Below are 13,507 nucleotides of genomic sequence, written 5' to 3' on the forward strand. Positions count from 1 at the left end.
GACACATCTACATTCAAACAATGGCATTCAGATGTGTACTTTTTAATCTCTATCAAAATAGTTAAGATGGTATTATTTGTTTGCAGCTAAGGTCAAGACAGCTTATAAAACGTCCTATTCCTGCTTCCTCACTACAGTGAAAAACTCACTGAGGCCATACTGAAATTATTTTGGTAAGCTTTTGTTGAATAAATGTATAAACCGAGATGAATAGTATGCTCAAGGACTATGTCACCATCAAAATAATAGGTGCAGGTTCTGTAACAGTGAACACTGAGTCAGACTTTTATTAAAATGATCCTGAACAACCCCCTGAGGACACATACCTGAACAAACAGCAGTAAAATGATTAGAGAGGTAAGAGACAAGCAACTGATACACTATCAGTGCGAGAGTGTTGCTACAGTCTGCAGCTCTATACCACTGGCTTTCCTTCGCACTTTTTTTTCTTTCAGAATTTGGCAAGAAAGATTATGTAAAAACCAGTCTACATCTTGATAATCTTCAGGCCACTGCAAATATCGACTCCTTTGTAAAAAGTTTCGAATTGGTTTGTATTTCCTCAGTTGATATTGAGAAAGTGACCCAACCACTACCATAATTAGGACATCTTTCAGATCACAGAAGTACCTGCTCTGGGCAAAATTAAAGGCTTCCACACACCACCCATCTTTGAGAAACTGCCTGGTCACAATGCAGATTGTTTTCCTGCTGTTCCAAATGGCATCACGAATATTGTTGATATGTTCTTCCCCAGGCAAGAAATCTCTTTCCTCAAAGCACAAGGTAAATCTGTTTTTATCAAAATACTGTGAATCCAGGTGCTTTAGCAAAGAATTCTGGACCCATTCAAAGTCATTTTTGCAGTAGCACAAATACGCGTCATATTTGTATTTGCTTTTATCTGCCACTTGTGGATGGCTGTCTATCATTTTTTTTGTGATCGTTTTATACCAGACAAAACAAATCCCCCGACAGCGAGTAAAAATGATGACTGCCATCAGAAATATTAGAAGAGTGACGGAGGTGAAGATGAATACTGAGAACCTGAGTGTCTGCTGGAGTTCATCTTCAATGCAGCCATCATATGTCAGAGATGACAGTGGTACCCCTTCAAATGCAGGTGGGTATACACAGTACCTGTCAGATTGTGAGCCAGCTACAGTGACATTGGTTTCATTTAGCCACGCTAGTAGGCTCTTTAAAGTACAATCACAAACATACTTATTATGTGTTATATCCAGAATACTCAAAGTCATAAAGACTTCAGGCTCAGGTGAAAAAAGCTGGTTTCCAGACAAGTTTAGGTTTGTTAGGCTTTGTGGAAAAAGGCCAGGAGAAAGATGAGACAATAGGTTGGAAGCTAGATTAAGTCTTTTTAGAGATGTTAGACCTCTAAAAATCTCCTGTGGAAGAGCACTAAGGTAGTTGTTATTCAGATGTAGAACCTGAAGTTTGGACAGTGCCCTGAACACATCCAAACATAAATCTCTCTCCCAGACAAGCTGTAACATATTTTCGCCTAGATCCATATAGATTAACTGACTGTTTTCTATAACATTATCACTTTTCACACAGTAAGAGAAGCGATTCTGTTTTAAGAAGATATACTGCACATCTGGTGCTTGGAAAAGAATATACAGGTCACCCAGGTTTGCCAACCAATTTCTTTCTAATTCAAGGTGTGTTGCTGCTATTGCTGTGCCAACTACAGACATTAGCTTATTGTCACCTAAAAAGGCAGAGGTCAGATGTGGAAAGGAAGGGAGTCTTTTAATGGCATTGTCTCGGAGATCAATTACTTTCAGACTTACTAAGTTACTGAATGATTTTCCACCAATCATCCCAATATGATTTTGCTGTAAATCAATATACATTACACTATGTAGACCCTCAAAAGTATAATCGTACAACTCACCTAAAAGATTACTTGAAAGATTGAGAGTTTTTAGGTTTCCCAAGCCAAAAAATGCTTGCCTTTGGATTTGATTTATCTTGTTTTTGAAAAGGTTCAGCAATTCGAGATCACCAAGGCCTCGAAAGGTTAAAGAATTGAGAGAGAAAATGTGACCACTTGAAATATCAAGCAAACGAAGACCACTTCTTGCTAGTCCTGCAAACATATCATTATCTGGATTTCTTAAGTTATTAAAGCCAAATCCTGAACCCATTGTATGAGACCTAAATATTAAAGAACCAATTTGAGTCCCTTTAATGGCTGTACAGAAATATTGGACTTTCTTTGTGCTCCAGCCATTTTCACCAAGGTCTAGTAAGTTAAACGTAATATTTCTGAAAGGATTTGGGCATTTGGCCCAGGCCATTTCATCTGTCTTGTACAAATTATTAGAACTGAGGCTAAAAAATAAAAAGTGTTTTCCTCGGAAGCTGGTAAGATTGCTTTCACACAAGTTGGATATTTTGTTGAACTTCAGGTTCACAGTTTTCAAGACTGTTAGATTATAAAATAAGGGATGAGGCTGAAGTTTTGTGATTTGGTTCCCTGAAAGATCCAATTCTTCTAACGAGCTCAAATCTTGAAAGTAACGTTCTTCCAGGATGGAATCTTCAAGGTCGTTGTGAAACAGACGGAGTACAGTCAGACTTGGCAAGCCCACAAAAGCATCAAGATCTAGTTGAAGAATCCTATTGAATCCCAGGTCTAAGACACGAAGGTTTGGCAGGTTCCTGAAAGCTCCTTTTCCTATGGTAACAGGATAGACATACTGCATTCCGATTTCCAACAGCAATAAGCGTTTCAGCAGTGGAAATGAAGTTGCAGTCACTTGTCTGATGTAGTTGAAAGTTAGCAAAAGCTTCACTGTATCCTTTGGCACAAGTGGAATATCTGTGAGGTTGCAGGAATAATATAGGGATACTTGGGCTTCTGAATAACAGCTTCTAAATGCACATATATCACTAGCTAGTGATATTCCAAAGGCGAGTACTAGCTGTTGATGTAACATCACGAACCTATGTGAAAAAGTGAAAATAGTAAGCATTAATTCTGCAGTTGGCTATCTATGCAGTAAGTTGTAGAGCACATTTTTAACAGTTGTATAATAAAAGACTAATGTCACACTAAAAATTACTAGTGATTTGGGATTTATCCTTTCTCTGAAGTCTAACAGGCATCATCTGATAGGCTGGCTGGTCAGAAGATGGGTCCCAAAGAGATGCGAGCACCTCCTATGACCGGAAAGGTAACCCTCCTTTATGTACCTTAAGGGCAGCACCAAAACCCCACTAAGTAAGTGTGAAAATCTTGGCCTAGCTATTTAATTTGTGTCATGGAACTGGTAATGTTGGTGTATTAGCTTAATTCCGTAATCAGTTATCCAAAGAGGTTTAAATAGTTTGGATTACTAAAGTAAAGTGCAGTCATCCAGTGATCTCAACAGAGCAGGCCAATGCTGCTCTTCCCCTGAGCGCCCTCCTTGTGAGGGCAATGACACTATTTGGAATTCAGGTTGCTGTCACACAGAAGTGCTTAACAGCCATGAATTTTTAAAAGGGGGACCTCTTCTGGAGCTCCTTGAGCCTCAGATTAACCCTGCAATCCGAAATTGTTCTTGAAAGGGTTGTAAAATAGTTCTGAAAGTATAGGCAGGAACAAGGCTAATAGTGAAGGAAAAGAAAAAACACAGTAGCCTGAAACTGTGCTGCAAGATTTCACATTTTACGAAAAACTACATTTCCTGAACTGTAAATTCCGAAGTTATATAAAAAGGTGCATAACATAATTCATGCAGCTCACTGATGAATCTATTTATTAATTTATTCCAGTGCTGGATTTTCCTTGTGTTATGCCATCTGTCTGCCTGCCTCTCTCTTTATCTGAGACAAAAACCTCTTCAAAACAAGGAAGGTCTTTTTTTATTGAGCATGGTAAGGAACAGAGCAAATTATTAGCCCTAAAGTGGTTGTTAGTGTACTGTAGTTTAAACAAACCTTCTAAGATTGCAACCGTCTGCCTCTGCTTTTAAAAAAGCATTTATTGAAATGAAATGACAACCCAATGGAAGAATTTTTGTGACCTCCAGCACAATCTGCTTAAAAATTGGTAAGTGTAAATCCTTGTGGAACCAAACCCCCAGTGGCCGTCTAATGTCTGCAAAGTACATCTACTTCAGAGAGGAAGAAAGTTGGACTTTGAGCCAGTAATTAAAAAAAGGTAAACCCCGCTAATAATTATTATGATTTAAGCACACTGCTGCTTTAAAGCACAAGTACAAAATTCTATGCAGGATATTACACTTGAACTAAAATCATCTTATGCTTGTTGCCATCATACAAAGTGATTTCTGGGAAATGAAAAAGTATGTCAGTAGAAACCACTATGATAGTCCCATTGCAAATACCAAGTGAAAGAGCTAGCCATTTTTTAGAGACAATCTGCTAAATAGAAAGTACAAGGGTGTTATGGTACCATTGAATCTCCTAACTGATGCAGTCTCACTGTACCTAATGTTTTTGGTGACATTCTCAAAGTCATCTGATTATACTAAAACCTTAACTTGTAACAACTGTGACTACTAGGGTGAGTCTGCAGATTTCCACCCTAGAGGCTCAAACACCAAGTGGGAAACACACATACCTTGCAACTTAAAATACTAGTCTTGTCATTTTTTCAGACAATGTCATGGGTTTGGGACAAGATCTGATTACTTGAAAGTAAAAGAGACTATGAATATAGGATAGAGTGCTGAATTCTGAATTCCTGGCATTCAAATTTCATTCACATTTTGCCTCACTAAAAAATTTAGGATGTGCTGCAAAGAAAAGCAAATTGCAGGCAGTGAGTATCAAAATTCTGTTAAGATATTTTAACTGCAACTATGGGGAATAATTCCTAGTACTAGAAAATAATTGTAATTTCTACCCTCTTTTTTTGACCTAGCATGCACTGTTAAAAGGGGATATTATAAACAGTAAGCTATACTATGTTTGTCTTTATGACTACAAAATGTTGTAGGTTATTAAAAAAGACACAACTAAACATACAGCAGTTCATTCAAGACCTTGTTTACTTTTTACTTTGCTTGAACCATGAAAACAAAACACCAAGTTTCCCTTTTATTATTTGTTAACTGTTACAATGGTTCTTGTTGACACCACACTATAAGATGTTTAGCACAAATAGTTTTAAATTACATTTATGTTTCAGATGTTTACATTTCCATTCCTTGTATTTGCCCAAATGCTATGGCTGCTTTTTAAAGCTTGGGCAAAATCACAGCATCACCAAAAGAAGTGACAAACAGAAAGTACTTTGGAAGTCAAAATTTAATAGAGGAGTGTATCACCTTACCACAAGAAAAAGCTCAAAATGTTTAGAGTGGAAGAATTAGAAAACATTGTTTTTAAATTTAAAAACATAGTTTTATTTTTATTATTAGAAAATAAGAAAATGATGAAATATTTCTAGCCAACTTTGCTTTTACATTTACCTGCTTTTCCACATTCTTGTAAGTTAAAGAAGTCTCTAACAATCTCTTAACAGTTGTTACACTTCACCTCTGCTCTGGTTTGGTGACAAGGAGGATTTCATTTGTAAACTCTTTGCTCCCTCAGTTTTTTTCTGCATAAGTTACTACCTTTTCCCCTGAATCTTGGCCCTCCATGAGCAGGAGGAGGATGCTGGCAGTAAGTAATGCCTCTTACTGCTGTCATGAGGACAGCAAAGGTTTTTAATTTAACAGAATCCCTCCATATAGCATTTTATACAACCCTTCACCATTGTACATTAGCACCTAAAACCTTTTGGGAAGAATATTCTTCCCACAGAATTATGGTCATTCCATTCAGTTACATGCCTGTGCATGGACATGGAGATGAAGGGATGTGTAAATGGTTCATTTGTTATTGAAAACCGGAGCAATGAAATTCAGAGAACCAGAGCACAGCATGTGAGATTTTGTCTCCTTCTACTACCTTGCTGTCAGAAGGGGTAAGCAGTAAAGGGAAGGGGAACAGTAGGAGGGTGAGGAAAAATGCAGCAAATGCTTTTGGGATGGAAAGTCCAAAGCAGGGTATGTTTCTGAGCAATGGAAAGAACTTTTACAACGCAGGGTGGATATTCTACCTAGATCTAAAGGCAGCAAGCAAGTGCATACAGAATGCAAATACTCTAGCTCTGGTCTCAGCCTCCTCAGGAAGTGTGTGTCTGGATCAGGGAAGGCTGATGCAGATGCTTTCAGTCATCTGGAACTAACCTACACCGTTTTAAATTTTTTTAAACTCAGTTTTGTTAACTTGGTTACTATACCTAGAAACCTTCACTAGCAGAGCAAGAAAGGAAGGGAACTGGCAGTACTTGAGAGTGGATGTTGCAGTAGTGCCTGTCCATCTCAGCACAGCTGTGTACACCTTAGGATAGTAAGCAGGGCCTGAAGTATAGCTGAAGAGGAGGACGAAGACTGTCTCCTTTTTGATGTACACAAGCCAGGAAAGAAGTTAGAGTAACAACTCTCCCATGGAGAATTAGAAAGCACTTGCCATTCCCCCTTCCACACCCGCAACAAAAATGCACTGGAGTCCACATAAATAAAGAACAGATTACATACCCTATTTTTGTCCTTGCTGATGGTCGAGAGTATTTGCTTGCTTTTTAAAAGAGTGATCTGAAAGGAAAATTTTGGTCTCAGGAGTGGTTTTATGCAGTACTCAGTAGCATGCTTACTCTCTTCAGCAGCCTCCCGTGCTTCCGCCACATAACCCTAGGTCAAATGTGAACCAGCACACGCCAGTGGAAGTGAACAGACATGTACCATATGTGCTTATGAAAATGAGCAGCGGGCCTAAATGGTTCTCAATTGTCAGCCATAGGTTTTGGGGAGCCAGGCAGCAGAGGCGCTGGCTATCTGGGTGGACTCTAGAGAAGACCAGTCTGGTATAATCATCAATAAGATTTAAAGAGTTTCAAAATCTTTTCAATAACCTGTTGCAGTGACCATGATATCCTCCTAAGGAGATTCTTCCTAGATGACGACTCAGTCAGCCAGAGGAATTGTGCACCTACCACAAGCACAGACTCCTTGAAATAATTCCACAAAGATGAAGTCCGGTGACCAAGAATACCGGTCATTTAGGTGTTCGGGATGTGGTTGGTGGATAAAAAGGTAAATACAGGTAAAACTGGTAAATTTTTCATTACCTGCACCAAAAAAAAAAGTAAATTTTTTGCTCATGCTAATTTTCACAAAAACATCCAGGCTGTCTTCTGTAGGTCACTGAATCACAGATGAGTAGGGTGTATATATATATCTATATATAAAATAAAGGTAGCAGTATCTTCTGGTGAGTGTGTGAGAATCTCATCTTTAATTGCCACAAGCCTGCTTTAGGATTAAGGATTAAGGGATAAACATTAATCCTACTGTCAAGTTGGAAGGCTTTTTTTCCCTTTGGCTCCATAGCTAAGGGTGTTGCTGTTTGGACAGCAAGATGTGAGAGCTCACTTGGAGCCTGCATGAGTGCTGCTGTTACCCTGATGTCTTTCTGTGAAACAGCACTGGTCGTCACAGGTAGCACAAAAGCTCCCCAGAGAAAGGGAAGAAAGAAAGACAGGATTAAACAACTTCAGGGTGTATTTCTTGCCTGTAAAATCAATGCGTAGAAGATAGTTGTCTTTTCTCCCCTCTATACCCAAAAACTTGAGGCACTGAAGAGACAACGACCATCTTAATTGTCCCTTACTATATTTTTCAATAGTGAGATGGGCTTGTGTATAAAATTACAGTGATTTAACTTAAAATTTGATATGCATACTTTCATCAGTAACATACAACTTTTCTTGTTAATGTTTTGAAAATATATTTAAGCCAACTTCTATATGTCCAGAGTCCAGCTAACTGAACAGAGACTGTTTTATATTAATCTAACCTAAACTACACTGAGTTTGCAGCAGTGTTTATGAATAAGTTTCTAGACAGACTGGTGCCACACTTCTGCTTTCTGGCAAATTCTAAGATTTGAAAGAATCTAATCAGCAATAGATGTTTCTGTGTAGAAAATCATACAATTTCAAATGTTTTGCTTCTGATTTTTAGATACTAACATAAATACATTCTTGCCAGCTTCTGTCCCTCTCTTACATTCACCAGAGCAGCTGTCCTGCCTGATAGGGATGGACATGTTTACAGTTGTGATATAATGAGTTGGGGTTCCTGTATAACATACAGCTTCTGAATTCTGCTTGAAGTAATTATGCTTTTATTATGAAATTGTTCTGGTATACTGTGCCTCTACACGGCATCCAACATTACTGACAAAGGTCGCAGGATGTCTTTCCCAGACCAGAAACAACAGTCAGTTGTTAAATCCTTTTGGGACAAGGGATTAACTAATTCCTAGGAGAGTTAGTTAACCCCAGATCTTTCTGCCAGAAGGTGGCAAAGTGCAGCACTCACAAACAGTATCAATAAAGAAATCAACTGCAGGTACAAAGAACATAGGCATGAGAGAGCCACTGGGAAAGGGAAACAATGAACAGGAGGAGTTTGGAACCTTTGGGTAAGTGGGGACATTTTTGCTTAGTTTCAGGTTAAGCCTGACTCAGTATAGATAATCTCAGCTAGGAGGACTCTAGGATTTCAAAGGGCTCTTGATTCAGTCTGCAAGTTCTGGAACAAGAATCCCAACAAAGTTGAAAGAAATCCTTTCTTCTCTCCTCCCTCCTCTTTCAAACCCAGTTTACTTTTGAGAATAAATCTTAGGAAAATGTTCATGTTCTGATAGCATTAAAGTTTAAATACATGATCTTTGTACATCTATAACTGATCTTTGGCTATGTGGCATATAAGGTGCTTGAAACAGCTCCAGGAAAGGGGTTGTGGTAGATACAACAGTCTATTACCACTCAGCCATGCTGACAGCACAAAGCTGAGCTGTAACATACAAAGAAACACACATACACCTTGTTGGCAGTTAGGGCTGAAATGGTCTCTCACAGTTTAGCAGTGTGGGATGGCTGAGCCAACCCAGAAGTGCTGCAGGAGCCTCTGTGAGACTCTACTCCTGACCTGAGTCTTGATAGGTCAATGAATGATCTCAGTTCCTATCTCCCATCTTTTCTTCTTCAGTCCCTTTCTCTTTTCACTATACTTCGGCTGCGGCATGGATCAAGTGCACCAGCATATAAAGGGGGTTTAACTCCTACGTTAGTATGACCTACCACATCTGTCCTCTTTCCACATTGCTATTTAGTCTGGATGTAAAGGTAAGACTTAAGTTATCTGCCTGGGGAATTTTGGCTGTTAGCTGCCCAGTCTGAAAAGTAACCCCTGATCAATGTCTCAGAATGAAGACTAGAAAGCATGCACAAACCTAACGCAGCCCACACACAATTATGTGCCCTATTCCTGGTACATGGCTAGCGCAGCTCCTGTCTTACTTGGATTGCATTGACCCTTCTGTGGAAATACCCAAACAGAATGAAGCAGACTTGGAAAAAAAAAAAAAAAGGAGAATAACAAGCAAACCCCACTGCAAACAATGGAAACTCGTCTATTGTTTACATGTAATGGGGATGAGACTTCCTCTATCTAGAACAGCTGGGCTGGTTACCTATGACGTTCAAGTTTTCTGAGAATGGGTCAAAGCTGTTGAGGCTGTAACTTTGGAAACTGGTACCTCAAAGTAGAAGGAGATGCTAAAAGAACTGAGGAGTTAACTATAGTTCTCCAATTCTGCAAAACAAGGGGAATACTGATTGGATGCAAAATTATGCTGGAGGCATGTACTGACAAAGGGAAGTAGAGGACAGTGACATCAGTTGCTAATTCTGTACTCAACACTGGACTCTAAAGATGAAGGCTGGTTATGGATTTTAGCTAAACTAGCATTTTGGACTAAACAACCAAAATCAAGCAAGCAATGTTCTATTCCAAAATAATTCAAGGAGTTTATTTTCCAACCCCTGCTTGGCCAAAAATCCTCACAGCTCTTGCATTCTTGTTTGCACTGCCAAGCTTCTGCAGGAGAGATAAAAGGTACTGTTGCCTAACATAGTTACGTGCTTATAGCCTCGTGGTTAAAGCAGTCTCCTTGAGTGAGACCCAGACTGAAGCTTCTCAGACTGAGGAAGGCTAACTATTCAGGTCTTCCACTTCCTTTAATGGTCTAACTGGGTCATAATATCAAAGACCTCTCCTTTCCTTGGCTAAAGTTTGAAATAAAATGTCCATGGCGTCTAGGATGCCCTGCACTAGACCCAGAGTTGCAGCTCTGCTAGAAGTGCTCCATGCAGGCTCCCCCGAGGAGGCCTGCTTGGGGACATGTTCTTCATATTGATGTCTACAGCCTCTGCCATCACTGTGCAAGGCTCCTCACCCTGGGGTGCTCCTGTGCAATGGCTTACACGTACTGGGAGCAGCAGCAGAAATGGTGGTGCCATGTGGGTTTATGACTGAAGGAAGGGCATTTTGGATGAGATTTTGGGGACTTGGCTGCCCAAAAGCTGCTGAAATTCACCTGAATAGACTCAGTCTATTTTGATAGAGTGTCTCAATCTCATTCTTCAATTCTTGGGTCCCTTCCTGCCATCCAAATGAAAGTCTCCCTGTTCAGTCTTCCCTATATATTCACATGTCACAATTCTGTAGGGAATTGAGACTCATTCCTACTTCTTGGAGAAAGTGCAGAACAAGTAAAATATCCTCATCTAATACCGTAATATCATTAATCTTTTCTTCACTCCTGGCAACAATTACGTGCATCTTTCCCAGAGGCTGGTGATACACACTGATTATGAAGGACTGTTTGTATTTGGCACGTGGTAAAATTTCTCAGAAATAAACCCAAACACCTTCAAAGAGCACCCTTTTAATGGAACAGAAAGCCTACTGACAAGGAGTTTGTTTGCAATATTTATCTAGGCCATAAAAAAGACCTTGAAAGGTATATCACAAACAGTAAGCCTTTGTTCTTAGACTGGCCAGATAAAGGCCAACTGCTATTGTGAAAATTTGTATTGCTGCTGTTATCTGATTAGATCAAATCTACTTACTGAAACAAAAATAAAGCTCCAAGCTTTTGCCTAGGCTCTAAGCCATCATAATATATGCGCTTGTGCTCATAAAAAGCTGTGCAGTGTAAACACGCTTTTCTTCATGGGGCCCCTCTAGCCAATTACTATCTAAAAAAGAAGCAATTTCATTTATTAGATAATTAATGAATGTGCCCCTTCCCACCCCCTCAGCCTCTCCCTTAAGATGCTAGGGTGCTTAACTCAAATACATCATTTTCCAACTTAAAATCAGGAAGCATTTTATAAGGCAGGTGAGTATTGTGACAGTTCCTATCAATGATGGGGAAAACCTAAGACAATAAGGCATTTACTGACCTGACAGAGCAGAAGGACTATATAAAACAGCCACTGCTTTGTGTAATCAGAAGCTACCTATGGGATGTAATGATCTAGTGTTCCTGTTCATCATCTAGATTTATTTGTATTTATTTATTTGTTTTTATATCCCCTCAGATTATATGACGAGATGTGGACACACAAAGATAGTGCGATTCCTCTATTATTATTATTATAACAGTTCTTTAAAAGAAAGCAGTCTCCAGAAGGCTGCGAAAATAAACTTGGAAGTATAGACTAAAACATGCTCTGGGCTATTTCTCAGGGGGACAGGAGTAAACTGGATAGGCACAGGGAGGGTGCTGTAGCCCCAGACTCCTGCCCCTGGCCCCAGCGCAGTTGATTTTTAGCTGCTAGCACTGTTTTGAGTGTCTCCCTCCAGAGCAGAGCCAGCCTGCTCTTTTCCCTGCCATGTGCCACAAGCAGTTTGCTCACACTGCTAAACTGTGAGAGACCATTTCAGCCCTAACTGCCAACAAGCTGTACGTGTGTTTTGTTGTATCTTACAGCTCAGCTTTGTCCTGCCAGCATGGCTGAGTGCTAATAGACTGCTGTATCTACCAGCCAGCTGGGCTGGTTGTTCCAGTGGAGCGCCCCAGCACCGAACACTGGTCCATCTGCCAGCCCCCAGCAGCACAGGCTTCTCTGCCCCTGTGTCTGACAGGGGATGATGAAGGCAGAGAGAGCCTCAGCTAGGCTTGAGAAGAGGACCAACAAGGTTTCTTATGCTCTTCTAGGTCCTAAGGAAATGAACTTCTTGAGGCTTCAGTGAGGACAGTGAAGGTTCCTGGTTTTTTTTTTTTTTTTACTTGGTGCTACAGTTGTTTCCCAGCAGAGATGCTTGTTCAAAGCTGCACAAACAACCCGTGGGCGGTCAATAGTCACCACTCAGGTATTCTTGCCTCACACCCTGAATCCATGTTGACTTTTTCTTTGAAAACTGTCATGTGATAACTGCCTGGTCTAGACTAGAAGCCACCCCAGGGAAGTAGCGTGTCCTTACTGTTGGTTTCCCTTCCCTCTTAGCTATCATTTTGGACTGTGTTTTTCACAAAGTGGATTTAGCCTAGGGATAAAATGTCCTTTTTTGTGCTTGCAGGATAATTAGAAGCAGCCAGGATTAAAAATCTCACCTGGAAAAGATCAAAGTGGTAATAGGAAACGACTCTTAAGAATGACAGCTGAGTTTTTAACTTACAGGAGGCCAGCTTTCACAGATGGAACAGAAATTCCTGAGAAAGCAGCAATAAGTGGAGAAGCAGCATTCAGACTGTAACTCCTAGGGTCACAAGCAGAGCTCTGTACAGCCTTACCTGCAAAGCTAACCTTTTTATAAAGCTCATCAGCACTGTCATGCCTGTGAAATAGTGGTCAGGCACAAAACAGGGGTAATGGTTCAGTAGCTAAAGTCAGCAAAGATGACTAAATGGCTAGCTGGAAGGGAAATGGCACGGTTGCCACACCTGCACTCCTGGGACCCAATCTGGGCACGTTATTTATTAAGGAACTATTAAAGGAGTATGGAGACTGGTGTCAAAATATGTAGAGCCAAACAGAACTGGCAAGAAAGAGACGTCTGCTTTTGCAAATATGTTTTTTGCACATATGTTTTAAAAAAGCAATCAAAAGATAACAAGCTGCAAACATCCAGTGACAAAAGGACCATAAATATAGTACAAAAGAGAGACAGACAGCCAATCTGCCCAGCATTTAAGTTAGAAACCCGCTCCACTCTTTCCTGGAATGGAGACATTGAAAGGACAGCTTCTGAATTTCTTTGAAATAGGCTTTAGATCAGAATAAATCTGAGTTAGCTCTTAACTTGTTGGTGGAGGAGAAGAACGTGAAAATTACAGTCACAAGTATAGCTGACATAACTTTGTAGTGTAGAACCTGCTGTGTAAAGGAGACGTAACAAGTGAAAAAGGTAGAAAAGTAGCTAGTAGGCTTTCTGGAACAATTCCTGTGTAAGACTGTTGGCGAGTTAGCGATTTCATTTACTCGCAGTACGGTAGTAGAGTCCTAGGGCTCACCTGCAGATATATCCCACAGAAAGCCGCCTCACGCCACCCGCGCTCGCCTCACGCCACCCGCGCTCACCTCCGCCGGCCCGGCCCGGCCCGGCCCGGCCCGGCCCGGTCC

The 13,507-nt window shown here is 40.4% G+C and overlaps 1 protein-coding gene across 1 annotated transcript; it reads right to left on the reverse strand.

Moving 5' to 3' along the window:
* Positions 1–383: 383 nt before the first annotated feature.
* On the reverse strand, positions 384–6,363 carry TLR5 (toll-like receptor 5). Its single transcript, XM_010577687.1, has 2 exons — positions 6,317–6,363; positions 384–2,973 (listed from the first exon to the last, which is right to left on the reverse strand). The coding sequence occupies exon 2, from the start codon at positions 2,964–2,966 to the stop codon at positions 384–386; it is 2,583 nt and encodes an 860-aa protein (XP_010575989.1). The 5' UTR covers positions 2,967–2,973; positions 6,317–6,363.
* Between the last annotated feature and the right edge of the window lie 7,144 nt (positions 6,364–13,507).

Source organism: Haliaeetus leucocephalus, unplaced genomic scaffold (genome assembly GCF_000737465.1).
Source record: "Haliaeetus leucocephalus isolate CR32 unplaced genomic scaffold, Haliaeetus_leucocephalus-4.0 Scaffold577, whole genome shotgun sequence".
Taxonomy (NCBI): domain Eukaryota; kingdom Metazoa; phylum Chordata; class Aves; order Accipitriformes; family Accipitridae; genus Haliaeetus; species Haliaeetus leucocephalus.

What these genes read in the sequence shown, in the direction of transcription:
- TLR5 (XM_010577687.1), bottom strand. Translation starts at nt 2,966, where the DNA reads ATGTTACATCAACAGCTAGTACTCGCCTTTGGAATATCACTAGCTAGT.